This window comes from Chaetodon trifascialis, chromosome 8, assembly GCF_039877785.1.
Source record: "Chaetodon trifascialis isolate fChaTrf1 chromosome 8, fChaTrf1.hap1, whole genome shotgun sequence".
Classification (NCBI taxonomy): Eukaryota; Metazoa; Chordata; class Actinopteri; order Chaetodontiformes; family Chaetodontidae; genus Chaetodon; species Chaetodon trifascialis.
The window spans coordinates 5,719,963-5,733,619 of record NC_092063.1 but is presented as its reverse complement, the minus strand read 5'-3'; the positions used below and the strand labels follow the sequence as shown (position 1 = coordinate 5,733,619).

Below are 13,657 nucleotides of genomic sequence, written 5' to 3'. Positions count from 1 at the left end.
CTCTAATTGTGAGAACAGCAAAAGAAATATTGACTATTATTGATAAATGACAGGCTGAGGCTGCACAGGTGTCTCTCACCTGTTGTAGAAGAACAGCTTCGTGTCCAGCAGTTTGCTCTCGTCCCCGCTGCTCCCGCCTAAACCCTTCAGTCCGTCCTGAAACCGCCGATCAGCCTCGAAGTCATAAGAGTCAAACCTCGAGAAAACGGACTCCATCTGAACTCTGATTTCCCTAAATTCAACCGACAGAGAGCAGAGAGCAGAGCACAGCAGCGCAGCACTTCCGGCATTGTTCTGATTGGCGTCAACAAATGTATGTAAAGAAGGAACACAGCTGACTGAGAGAGCAGAGCTGCAGCTCAGTGCCCCCTCAGGTGAGCTCCAGTACTGCAGCGCCTCACAAGGTTCATGATATATACTGTATGTTTGTACTGGTGGAGTGGAACAGTACATTTATACAACTACTGCACTGAAATATGTGATAACAGTTGTGTTTGAATATTTTTGTGTTAAAGTGCTTATACCTGAAGTACTGGCCTTTCATAATTAAACTGTTGTTTAACCTGGTTCGTCCCTGTGAGATCACAAAATCTCTTGTTCAAGGGAGCCAAAGATGGCAGCGTTGCAGTGTTTTTGGTGTAGTCCTGTGTACAAATGATGTACAGTATTAGAAAAAACAGAAATATGTCTGCAGTAGTAGTTTTTGTAATTTGAAGAAGAATGGTTAGTATTCTGTCAGCAGTAAATGAAAGTTACATTTAATCATTGACCCGTACATCGATAATATCATTGTGAGAACTCACGGTGAGATGAATAATGTTGCAGACACTAACTTTTTAAAATATCATTAAAATGTTATTATATCCATGTATTTAGTGGTGAAAATTCCTTGACAGAAATTGCAAATAATCTAATACTGGGGTCTGGGGCCCCATATGGAAATGAAGCACCATGGAATAAGTGAATGAAGAGTGGATTCTTCATTACCTTTGTCAGGTAATTCGGAGTTGTTTACTGCACTGACCTCTTTATTGTGTGTGTGTGTGTGTGTGTGTGTGTGTGTGTGTGTGTGTGTGTGTGTGTGTGTGTGTGTGTGTGTGTGTGTGTGTGTGTGTGTGTGTGTGTGTTTTGCCACCTATCCTGATGTGAAACTGGGTTATGGTGAATTGAAGGCACTCCTCTGAGACGTAACCCACTTTGTTGTGTGTAACAGTAGAGGATGAACACATGTGCCCAGCAGAAATGTGACACCGTGTCATTGTGTGACTCCTCCAGTCACTCCGTCCTTGACCACAGCGGGCCAGCTGCCACCGACTGGAGACAAATATTTCTGCTCTTAGAAAATCTGAGCGTCCATTTAACACCGTGAATCCACATTTAATATCCAGGTGTAGCACAAAGTTACAAAACAGAGAGCTACACCTTGATGTGCTGGCTACAGTTTTTTAGTGAAAGTCAAGAGTCACATGATCAGAGAGAGAGAAAGGGGATCAGGCTCTTAACAGGCGAGGAAATCTTATCTTATTAACTACTTAGCAGTTACTTTTTCTTTTTTGAGCATGTGACGTAACAGCCAGCAGTCCCTTCCTGAAGATTAAACACGTTTCTGCAGCTTAAATCAAATCGACCGGCTTCAGGGTGGGACTGTAAAACAAAGACAGACAACACAGCTGCTCTGATCTTAGAAGTTTATTCAATAAAACATGAAGTTATTCTCTACAAAATAAGACAAAGATAATAAAAAATGAATTTGCAGTTCACAATTTAAGTGCAGAATCAGTTTTACATGAAGTTTTATTGTAAATATGAACGCAACATTGAAGTTTGTGGTAAAGAAAAAAAGATTGAGCGTCATCTGTAAAAGGAGATGAGCGTTATGAATTGCACCAAAAGAAAACATTGAGTTTTAAAGCTCTCCTGAAGATCCCACATACAGTCTACCAGTTCTCCCAGTTCTCCCATTACATGTAAAATTCCCTCCCTGCGGCTCTGGCCGCTCTCAGCTGGCAGAAGTCTCAGGACGGCTGCTGGTTCTCCTCTCGTTCGCTCACAGTTCTGAGTTTGCGGCCGAGTCTCTGTGCCGCTGGACTTTGCTCTGGTTTGACGTCTGTCTCTGGGCGGAGCGAGACGAGCGGGCGAAGCAGAAGGCCAAGGTGCTGCTGGAGCTGCAGTCGTAGTTTCCATCCTGGTCAGAGAGTGAGAAGAGACAGAAGACTGAGATGAGACAGAAACGCAGTGATGAAACAACAGAAAAGTGTTACACCACCGGTTTGTTGGAGCTCGTTGGGTCTGTGACGAGCCATTGCTTTCATGATGTCTCCGTTCTATTCAAGCCTCCCGGTGAGCTGTGACACCAGGACACTGATGCTGAAGCAGCTTAATGTAATTCAGCCATCACTCATTTTTGCCAAAATGAAAAGTGCATCTCCTACTGTGATGTGTCAAAATGTCACTTCTTTGAATGCATGGTGAACCGGCAGCAGATATCGGAGCTGTAGAAAGATCAGATGACACATGATGCAGACGGACATGCTGCTGGTTACGCTCACCTCTGTGCTGACGGGACTCAGGCTGTGTCGGACACCGTGGTTCAGGCTGCTCCCTTTCTCCTCTCTCTGGACCCGAGTGGCCTCCTCTCGCTGCCTCATGAACCTCTGGTTGACGATCCTCGTCACGCTGTCGTTCCTGTGCAGCGGGGCGGCAGGAGGCCTCGTTGGAACGCGTTCCAGGCTCTTCAGACCGCTCTTCGTCTTCTGCCCCGACCCTGGTGCGGGTTTCTCTGCCCGGCCGCTCACCCTGCGCAGGAACTCCGTGACCACGCCGTAACGGTTGGCGCCTGCAGATTTGCTGGGAGGCTTGGTGCTGCTCAGAGAGCCGTGGGTCTGTCCTGCACCTGCTCTGTGGCTGGTTTGTCGGGTCCACGAGAGGCCGGCGTTGCTTTGGTGATTCAGGTTCCACAGTGCTCGATCTCTAGGGGTGGATGCAGATGAGGAGGAGGAGCTCAAACTGGTGGATGAGGGGGGAGAGGATGCACCGGATGTAGAGTGTCTCCGATACAGTTTAGGCGAGGAGGTAGAAGCTCTGGACCTCTCTATTCTGCTCGGTACCCCGTCCAGTGAGGTGGAGATGTGGTGAGAGCGGGCGGAGACCAGGGAGGTGCTCAGGACTCTGGAGGGACTGCCTCTCACACTAACTGTCCCATCTGTCTGCAGACCAACACTCACCATCTGTGGCTTCAGGTGGGTCTGAGTGCCCGAGCAGACCACGTCCACCCACCGCCCCTGTGATCTCCCTCTCCGCTCCTGTGAACTGGCGTGAACCGTCTGCCTCCAGCTGGCCGTAATTTCCTTCATGTCGTCGCTCAGGTTCGCGGATGAGCCCAGACAGAGCGAGGCGAAGGAGGTCGGCGGCGTGCACCAGGGAGAGGCTGTGTCGACAGATTCGCTGTCTGCGACGGGGCTTTGCTTCCGCTGAGCCAGCTGGACTCTGCGAGCTGAAGGGGGGCTGTAGTAGATGCGGAAGGCCGACTTCTCTGGGGCAGTGTGGCTTCGCTCCAGGGACATCTGCTCGAAGTCAAGATCAGGGAAGCTAAGCGGCATGATTAGATGGTCCCACGTCTTAACGGGGTCCTCTCGGTCCAGCTGAGCAGCCTCCTGGCTCAGATAGCACCAGTTCTTCCTTGTACAGCCGCGCGGAGGAAACTGCCGTCCAAATCTTTTCCTTTTTGAGCTGCACATCCTGTGAAAACAGCAGGTGACACGTGAGTTACGACCTCAGTCACCTCAGGAACAAATGGATAAGATGTGGAAGCGGAAAACACCGACCTGTCAGCTTCAGCGTGCTGTTCATAAAAGATACGACTGACGGCACACTGAGCAAAGAGAGGAAACAAATATCAGCCAAGCAGTCGTTGCTGAACTTCATGTTACTTCAGTATCGGCCTGTAGATCCACTGCTGTGGTCTGGACTGGAATTCATGGATAATGCAGCCTAACAGATTTAGGCGATCCCCTGACTTTTTATATAGCGCCATCATGAGGCGAACATTTGTCATTTTAAGAACAATATCTCAACAATTATTGGATATATTACGCTTCGCATGCTAACATGCTAAATTAAGAGGGTGAACATGCAAAACATTTTGCCTGATGATCACATCATTTGGGATGCATGGTAGAAATGAGGATGAGTCCCATTCCCAAGACAGTCAGACCTAAATTATGATGAAACCCTGATAAGTGGTGTTGTAGCTCAAAGCATTACTGTGTGTTAGTACGGCCCCACAGAGCTGCTAGCATGGCTGCAGACTCTTAGTCTTGTTTTTTTCATGTCAAACAAAATGTCCCTCCTAGGAAAGGAGGGATTACAGTCTAGTCAGTGGAATAAGGAGGAAAAACAACCATTAAAGAAATAAATCCGGCCCCTCAAAGCAGATCTTGGGTCACGCTGTGCAAAGGGCACACCAGCATTTCAGTGGCAACGACTCAAATGTTTGATTGCAAGTTCTTATTAGCATTAAAGGGGGCTTTCTTATTGGCCTTTGACCGAGCAGGTGAAGTTCATTTGAAGAATTTACACTCATGCACCAGATCTGGATAGTCGAGTGTTTTTTATGCAGCAGATTTCGCCACGCCTGTCCCGTTTGGCCGCAGCCGCCACAAGAGATTAGCCTAAATACTCTGGCATGAGTCTTTTCATGATGCCGGTTGAACTGTCAGGAGGACGTGTGGCCAGAGAGACAGATCATCGGCAGGACTTCCCGCTGTATCACACAGCCTCTCACACAGCGGGGGGGGACACGCCTGAAGGGTAAACACCGTCCTTACCTCGGCTGCCTTGCCCGGCGTGGCCTTGGCTTCCCTGTCGGATTCAATCCTCTCATCCCGAAGCTCTGCACCGAGGTCCTGCAACAACCCCCACAGCACAGACATGGTTTTGTCTTTACCCTGAAAAAAAAGCAGATTCATTTAGAAATTCAAGAATTGTTCCATAGCTTTAGATAACACGCACACTTTGCTTTGATTTTACCTCTTTTCCCTCCAGCCTGGGCCCTTTAACTTCACACCACTGATGGAGGATCTGCAGAATCTGCAAGCAAAGCTGCATTTTTGGGTCCCTGCAGCTGTGGATGAGGTCCCATTGTGCGGAAGCTGCTTTTCTCATCTGTTTTTCCCTCTCCTTAGGCTCTGTGGTGTGGAGGTCTTCCACACACTCCTGCTTACTCACAGCATCCACATCACGATCTCCGGAGAGAAAGGAGAAAGTGTAGGAATCCCACTCGTGTCCGTCCTTGTGAGCGGAAAGTTTGCCGAAATCTTCTCCTGTTAAAATCGTTTCCACCCTCCCGATGAAGGCCAACAGCATGGCCTGTAGGAGCTCCAAAGCCTCATTCAAAGGCCCCGGCAGGAACGTCTTCTGTGCCTTGCCATTCAGGTCCACCTCTGTCGCAGAGGTAAAAGCACCCGAGGGGGATGAGCAGTGGCCGTTCTTCGGGGGCGTCATCAGGAGCTGGATGGCTGAACCCAAAATGCAGGAGTGATCTCTGAGAGCTAGAAGGGTTTCACAGTCCTTCGCCGTCATTCCTTTGAGACCTCTGTCAGGACTTTTGTTGTGATCACTCTCAGGACTGTCTGAAGGGTCCCGCTCACCTCCCACAGGACCTTCTCGAGTGATATGACAAGCAGTAATCGTCCCCTCAGTCTGTGCTTGGCTGCAAAGCAAAGATGCCTCAACTTTTTTCTCTGCTTCCTTGTCCTGAACCTGCTCGTACTTGCACCCTGTTTTCAAACCTCCCTCTCTGTCCTTCACCGGCGAGCCGGCTGACACATTTTCCTCCAACACTTCCCGATTATCTTCCTCTTCCTCTTCCGCTCCTCCTCTTCCCATTTTCTCTCTCAGGTCGCTCATTTCTGCTCGTAGGCCACGGTTCTCCACCTCCAATTCAACGATGCGCCGGCTCAGGAGCGTGGCCTCCTCTTCTACCAGCTTCAGGTGAACTTTGACCTCTGCCTCCCTGGCGCGGGCGGAGTGTTGTTTGCCTTCAGGCGATTGGGTGACATCTGCGTCGCCGTAGGCCGAGTGGTATTTGGCCAGCTCCTCGCGCATGGCCTCGCTCTCTGATACCAACTTGGTGAGCTTCTTGCACATGAGAGCTAATTCCTCTTTGGCAAAGTGGAGTTGGCACCTGAGATCGGCACTGTCATCCTTTTGGCAAACAAGAAATGATCAATATCATTCTCATGAGGATTTTAAGTAAGTAGTCAAATCAGACGAATTACAAACACGTCAAACCTCAATCTGTTGAGAGAGCCTCTTCTCAGCCTTACTGGACGTTGATCGGATGCTCTTCTTCTTCAAAGTGCTCTGAGGAATAAAAACATGGCAAAGACGTTCATCAACACTGCAGCACAAACAATATTTTAGCAAACAACAGATTCATTTAGATGTCTCAACAGCACTTTTTGAGAAGTCTTTACATGATATCCTGCGCATGACAAATGTTTCAAAACCTCATTGGGATATTTCAACATACAAAAATACATAAATCAGTAATTCAACATTTCCTGCAGAAGGCTTATTGAGACCACTTTCATATCTGTCCAATCAGTGCAAAGCCACAGCCAGGAGACAGTTAGCTTAGCTTAGCATAGAGACAAGAAGCAGCTAACACAGCTCTATTCAAGGTACAAAATCCAGCCAGCACCTCTAAAGATGCTATGTCTTACTTGTTTAAACCATCAGTTTGTGGTTAGACCAGGTCATGCACCAGGCAATTTCTTGGTCGGGTGGAGTGACTTCCTGCAGTCTTAATGACCACAAACTGCTGGTTTTGTATGATTTAAAGAAACAAGAGATAATGAGCTATTTAGTCAGCGTTAGAGGTGCTGATAGGTGGATTTCATTACCCATGACAGAGCCAGTCTTTATGCTAAGCTAAGCTAACTGGCTGCAGGCTGTATATGAGAGTGGTATAAATCTTTTCCTCTAACTCTCAGCAAGAAGAAGAAATTAGTGTATTTCCCCAAATTTCAAATTGTTCCTTTAAGTAAATATTATATAAATTGTCCACCACATCCTTGTGCTTCTTTCAGAGAAAGCCTCAAATGCAGTAACCGTCCATTGTGGTTGTCCTTCCCTGCTCTACACGAGTGAATGTATTTGTAAGTCTGAGCATGAGAGGAATGTAAGCTTCTGTCTGGCACCATTGTCACACTCCTTGACACTAGACAGGATGTCACTGTGTTAATAATAGTCATCTTCTGCAGGCTAGAAGTGGCCAACATAAGGACTGGGCAACAGTTTTTGAATTCAAGGTCACCGTAGTGTTACTGTGCACTGACTTCAAATATGATAAAAGTTAGTAATATGCATGATGGAAAGTGGGGTGCAGGTGGGGGTGGGGGGGTATCATATTATCATAAATTGTGCTGCCTTTCAAAATAAAAGTGTGTTTCATAATTGTCTGGGAATGTGCAGTGAGTACATCGTGACCTGACAGCACAAACAGGGTCACAGACCATCCAGTTTCTGTGTGTGTCTCTGAAATGTTCATCCTCCTTCACATCCATCTAGGCTGTGTTTTGTGCTCCTAGATTAGGTAATCTAAGTGGATTTCCCTGTTGGGATCAAAGGGACTAGCAGCTGTCTCCGACGAGTGGACCAGACTGAGCTCATGCCAAAGCACCGAATCCTGGATTAAACTGAACACGTGTCACTGAAGTGCGGGATCGTTATCGCGGGAGCCATTGAGGCAGGAGGGGCCGCGAGAATAAAAGGTGGACTGGAAATTCAATCACTGCAGGGTGTGGTGGCCACCGTGTGATGAAAGCATGCGGTTGTAGGTCAGTGTGTCGGCGTCCAAGCACCCGAGTTTATGAATGCCATAATGCACGCTGATCCAGATTTAGCCGAGCTTAATAGAAGCAGAAAGAGAGAAAGCGAGAGAGAGTCTATTTTTGTAATCTCTCTCTCCCTTTTCGGTTCAGCTGCGCCTGAAGTTCAGGCCTCAGCATACCAGGCTGCTTCACCCTGCCCAGGCACCAGGCAGCTGCTGGCCGAGCCCCCCTCCCATATCATTGATCTGCGGCAGGGTCATGTGTCACCTGACATCAGGGTGACAGAGGGATGAGGGGGACAGCTGGGTGGGATGGGTGCAGCTGTGCAGCCGCAGAAATGGAGAGGAGGATTCCTGACCAGAGGGATGGAGGGCTTATGTTTCTGCCAAGATTTAGGCTGAGTATCTTGACCCAATGTACAGATTTATTAAAGATCCCCTCCGACATAGAAAAATATTCAGAGTGAGAATCTGTCTTTGACATGTTTCACCAAAAATTTGTAAAAGTACATCAACTCCAACGCCATCACTGAAAAATCTGTAACTGTCAATATGCAAATTTAGTTTTACTTACAAGAAAAACACATTTTCAGTGTAAGTGCACGGTGAAGCTCAAACATACAAGTGACTGAAGGGAGGGTTTAAGGTAAAACTGCCTTAATGTCGCACCTCTCGGGCTTTCTCCACCTCGGCCTGTAACACCTGCCGGGCCACCTCCAGCTCCTGTGTCTTCTCACGCAGCGCCTCATTCTCCCACTCCAGCTGGGAATTCTTCTTCTGCACCACCTCCAGCTCGTTGTACAGCCGCAGGGACACGCTCTTTGCCACCTGTAAGCAGAGCCAGCCGCAGGTTATTGTAGCTCCAATCATGGATGGATTATGAGACGATGGGCCCCTGGGCACAGACATGTTAAAGGCCCCCCACCTCTCTATTTCAATCTTTGGGTGTCTTGTTCTGATATCTCCTATATGACATAAAATCACTACAAAGAATGAGGCTAGTATGTCATTTGAAGTCATCTTCTGTCTCTCTGTGTCCATTTTGCATCTCTTTGTGGTTGTTTTTGTCTCTTTATGGTCATTTTGTGTAAGCTGTGGTCAATTCTACTTTCTTTGTGGTTGTTGTGTATTGCTTTGTGATCATTCTGCATCTCTCTGTGGTCATTTTTCGTCTATTTGTAGTTATTTTTCATCTATTTGTGGTCACTTATCATCGACCCTGACCCTGTTTGCAGTAGGCCTAGTCACTAATCTACATGTGGCTCCAATCAGGCAAAACACTGTAAAGAAAATCTTCTGGCGCTGGTTTAACTCGTGAAGCATCATTTTGTGACCGCAGCCTGCTCTCTGCAGCAGTTGGTTTGGGTAAAGCCGCGAGATTTTACAAGGAAATGTTTGTGACAGGAATTCACCATATGAGCGGCTTAGGGGGCGGGGGACTGAGGGTGAGGCTGTTGGGAATCCAACACCACCGCACACACCCCGAGCCCGGCTGCCACCACAGGGTCTCATTTAACAATTGACCGGCCAGGATTCTGATAAAGATTACTGTGCTTTTATGTTCCCTGCTCACAGAGAGCAGCTCACCACATAATTACGCCATGGTATGACAAAAATATAAACAGGAAGCATGATGAAGACATTTCAAACAGCAGGGGGTGTTTTACAGCAAAGAGAACGGCCGTGACTCAAACTACCGTCAACTGATTCCAGTCCTTCAGTGTGTGTGAACAACACGGACGCTGCCAGCGAGCTGAAATGAGAAACGACTTTGTGGGACTGACAGAAAACGCTCACTTTCATGTCGGCGACTGGAACAGCAGTGATTCAGTCGAAGTTTCGGAGAAGGAGCTTTTACTGTTTGTTGGTGGCGAGTGAGTTTTAATGAGGCTGCATGATCTCACACACACGCAGAGGAAGGAGGAGGAGGAGGAGGAGGAGGAGTAACTGTAATGAAAAGGAAGAGAACTCCTGACCTTGATGTCGTGCTCCAAGCTCCGGACTAGCTCCCCGTCCACCTGTCCCGTCTGAGCCACCCGGATGCTGCGGCGCTCGGCCTTGCGGAGGCGGTACTGCAGGATGCGACAGCTCTTGTTGGCCTGCTCCAGCTGCAGCCGCAGCTCCTGCAGCTGGTACACCTCCTCCTCCTGGAACATGTCGCGCATTTCCAGCATCTCACAGCGGAGCTCCTCCACCTCATCCTGGGACAAACAACACAGGAAGCCTCTGCTAATCATGCTGGATGTGATTACAGCCTCCAGTCATTTAAGGGCACTGGAAACAGCTAAAACTCCAGATTTTAAAAACTGGGTAAATTAAAAAGGTAGAGATAACATCCTACGAGTCTATGCTCAGTAGCTCAAAGAAGAACTCTGCTGATTTTACAAATTCTGTTTACAGATGAACCACTGCTGCATGTGTGAAAACTTAGAAAGCCTCTTGTGGCTCCAGAGGAAGCTGCATGTAGTTTGGCAAATTACCTCAAGTGATGTCACTTGAGTCTGCGTCAAGAGACTACAAGATGTGGAAATGTTAAAATTATGGCGGTGTGTAGCATCATCTCTGCGAAAGACTTGAGGCTAGATCAGCCCACATCTCATCCCAACTGAATGCAGTTGAATAGCATTGTGGGTAATGTAGGCAGCATGTTTCGATCCTTTTTTAAACTGTCTGTAGTGTCTAAATGTTACAGAAATGAAAAGCTAAATTGATGGATTTGATACTTTGGAAGATGAGATTTCCTCATGTGTAGTGTTTTCTATCCTTTGATCCAGAAAAGATTCACTTGCTGCGTTGAACAAAATCAACAAAACTTGAAGGTGTCTTCTATGTCTCTGGATGGAGCTTTACAGTGCCTGAGATAATTACCCTGATGATGTCATTGTGATGTCATCCCAGTAATCTCAGTTTGGGTTTGACATTAACAAACAGGCTGCGTTACGTGGTGGAGGTGCAGCATGTGAGAGAAGCATGGACGTAGGAGGCAAAGTGGCCTAATGACAGATGTTGTCCAGCTGCATTGTGGTTCCCACAGTGCAGTATTTTTGGAGTAAAAGTCAGGATTTCTCGACGTCTGGTGCTTCACTTTTGTATTTTATGATTATTTTTTTAATCTCTCTCTTGTAAGTCCCACAACGTTATGAAAGTGCAACACTAAATTGCTGAAGTTTCCTTTAAATGCTACAAAACAAAATAAACCCTCCCACTGAGCCCTCTGATTGGTTTAGTCTGCAGTTTTCAAAAGTCTCACTCACTCTTACAGTAAAAGTGCAACATAATACTCAAGTGACGTAGTGAATGGCAGGGTCTGTTTGTAAGACCCATCAGGGCCAGTACAAACACCAAATTACTGCTAAATAAATGGCAACAAACACATGAATGTGTAAGTCACTGCTCTGAGTTCTAGAGTTATTTTCTACTTTTGAATTGCAATAAAAAAAAAATAGCACTTTGATCATTATTGAAACCTGCTTCCACCTGGCAGTTTTATTTCAGTATAACGTGCAGAATGCTGCTGCTGACGCCACAGGTAATTGGTGTCAGTAGTGGCGCTTGGTTTTTGATTCTTGGCCGAGAGCTTCCCCTCACTTGTCCTGCAGCCTCTAATGAAGACTGACAGCAGCATTTACAGAAAATCGGCTCTGGTGTTCAGAGCCTGAAGGCCTCTTATAGACCTCATAAAGAAGGAACACACAAAACAACATGCAAACATTTGGAAATGCAGCAGAAAGCCACGAGGATAGCATGCAAACTAAGTTACACAAATTAAACTCAATTAAAACTAAACTCAATTAAAAGTGAAATAAACTCACTTTCAAGTACTCGTTCTCTGATCTCAAATCGTCCACCTCTCTGACAAGGTCTTCGGTTGTTTCTCCCATCATGAGATCCATAAACGAGCCCGAAGAGTTAAACAAACTGAAAGCCCCTCCAGCAGCATCAGGCTGCGGAGCGCAGGTACCTCTCGCTGCCTTTGCGCACGGTTTGCCGTCGCCTTCCCCTCCGCTGTCCGGGCTCACATAAGCCGCCCCGTCTATCCAGCTTAAATCATTGTCGCAGCTCGTAGAGTCGTGCTTGTTGCCCTCCGAGGGGCAATCGGATATTTCTGAGCTGCTGTCTGACGAGGAGAGTTTCCCAGACAGGCAACCAGAGTCTTTGCTAAGGTCCTCTGAAGCGTTGCTGGCATCGGACAGTTTCCTCTGCGCGCCGGGGCTCCTGTGGCCCTCCACGGTGGCACCTGATGACACTTTCCCCGGTCGTTTTCCCTGCTGTCCCGCCGATTTCACCTCCTTTCCAAAGTCGCACTGAGCTGACTGTGAGTCTTTGGAGAAGGAGCCACTCTGGGCATCTTTCTTCTTCTTCTGGACAGAAGCCTGCTGCTGCGTCCTGGGCTGCTTCTGGCTCCGGAGCGCAGTCTTTGCGCTCTTGTCCCCGTCTCTGTTCATCCCTGCTCCGCGACTCTTTCAGGGGACAAAATAAGTGAACTGTGCAGCTTTTTTTTAGTTCAAGCTGAACATATTCACATAAACACACAGAAAAGTCCGCAGCTCACAGCTCACTGAGGTGATCCGTCTGACCGCTCCGCATCCTGAAGACTGAAACTTTGCCCAACGGGCACGCACAGAAAGAGGACAGACAGACCGCAGCAGTGACTGAATACAGCCTGTTCTTGATTTCCGGTATTCATTTCCAAAATAAAGCCCTGTCATTGACCCTTGACGAAAACGCTTTGCGATTTCTTTTTGTTCTCTTTTCATTACTTTTACACATTTTACAATTTTCCCAATCGTTCTCTATTTAGAGAAAGAGTTATCAAAAAATGGAATAGAAAATTGGGAAACTTCCCTTAATGATAAATTATGCTAAAAGAGCAACATATAAGTACAGTTAACAGACTTAAACTGATTGTTTTATGATTAACAGTCTTTTTTTTTTCACATCACCTCCAATTTCCTCATCGAAGACACAATTAAAGCTTTTATTTTAAAAATCATCAGTGTTTCCGGTCTTACCGTGACTCTGGGTGACTTGACCTTAAGTTGGTGTTGCCAACAGTTTCCACTTTCTCCTGTGGAAATTTGACAATCAAAAAATCTGCCAACTTGCCATTTATCCCTCCGAGTATTCAACGATTTATTTGCAAAACCAGCAGCTTGATTATATCTACAGTCCACTTAGCTTAAGCTAAAACAGTCAACAAGTTTTAGTTCTCTGCTCTTCAGTATTCACGTGTCACTTCCAATAGGATTCCTATTAGGTTTTAGATATTTTCTGAATGTATTTTAAATTTAGTTTTCAAACGATTCTCTAAATTGTGAGTTAATTTTAGGGGTAACAGATCAGGTAGGTCTAAACTGCCACCTTGTGGATCACTTGAGCACTATATTAACATAGTTTTCTGCAGCTAAAATAAATGAGGACTTATTTGTCTCAACCCCCTTGCCCTCGACCTGTCGGTCTATTTGTTCAACATGTTGAAAATGGTCCGTTGACTCTCTGGCACAGTAACCACAAGTGTAACAATCATGAGTCAACATAATTAAATAAGATCAAACAGACGCGCCATTAACAATCTGCAGGGTGACTCTTATTATGAAAGAGCCACATGGTGCATCACATCACATTTGTTAAATTGCTCCCTTTTATCTGAAGTGGAGACAGATTTTAAATGGAGTGATGCAGCTCTAACACAGACTTTACAATTAATTTGAGCAACAACCATCATCCCTAGTCACAGAGTGTTTTGGGTCCTTTATAAGAGTTTTTACTTCAGTCTGGAAGCACAGGAAATGGTGCTCACTCAACGTATGAGTAAAAACACAC

General features: G+C 46.6%; 1 protein-coding gene across 1 annotated transcript; it reads right to left on the bottom strand.

Annotated features, from left to right (window-relative positions):
• Nucleotides 1-1,765: 1,765 nt before the first annotated feature.
• Nucleotides 1,766-12,279, bottom strand: LOC139335289 (uncharacterized). Its single transcript, XM_070968823.1, has 9 exons — nt 11,647-12,279; nt 9,811-10,035; nt 8,504-8,662; nt 6,292-6,363; nt 5,029-6,204; nt 4,827-4,946; nt 3,825-3,871; nt 2,550-3,738; nt 1,766-2,185 (listed from the first exon to the last, which is right to left on the bottom strand). Exons 1-9 carry the CDS (start codon nt 12,277-12,279, stop codon nt 2,048-2,050), a joined length of 3,759 nt encoding a protein of 1,252 aa, XP_070824924.1. The 3' UTR covers nt 1,766-2,047.
• Nucleotides 12,280-13,657: the final 1,378 nt, after the last annotated feature.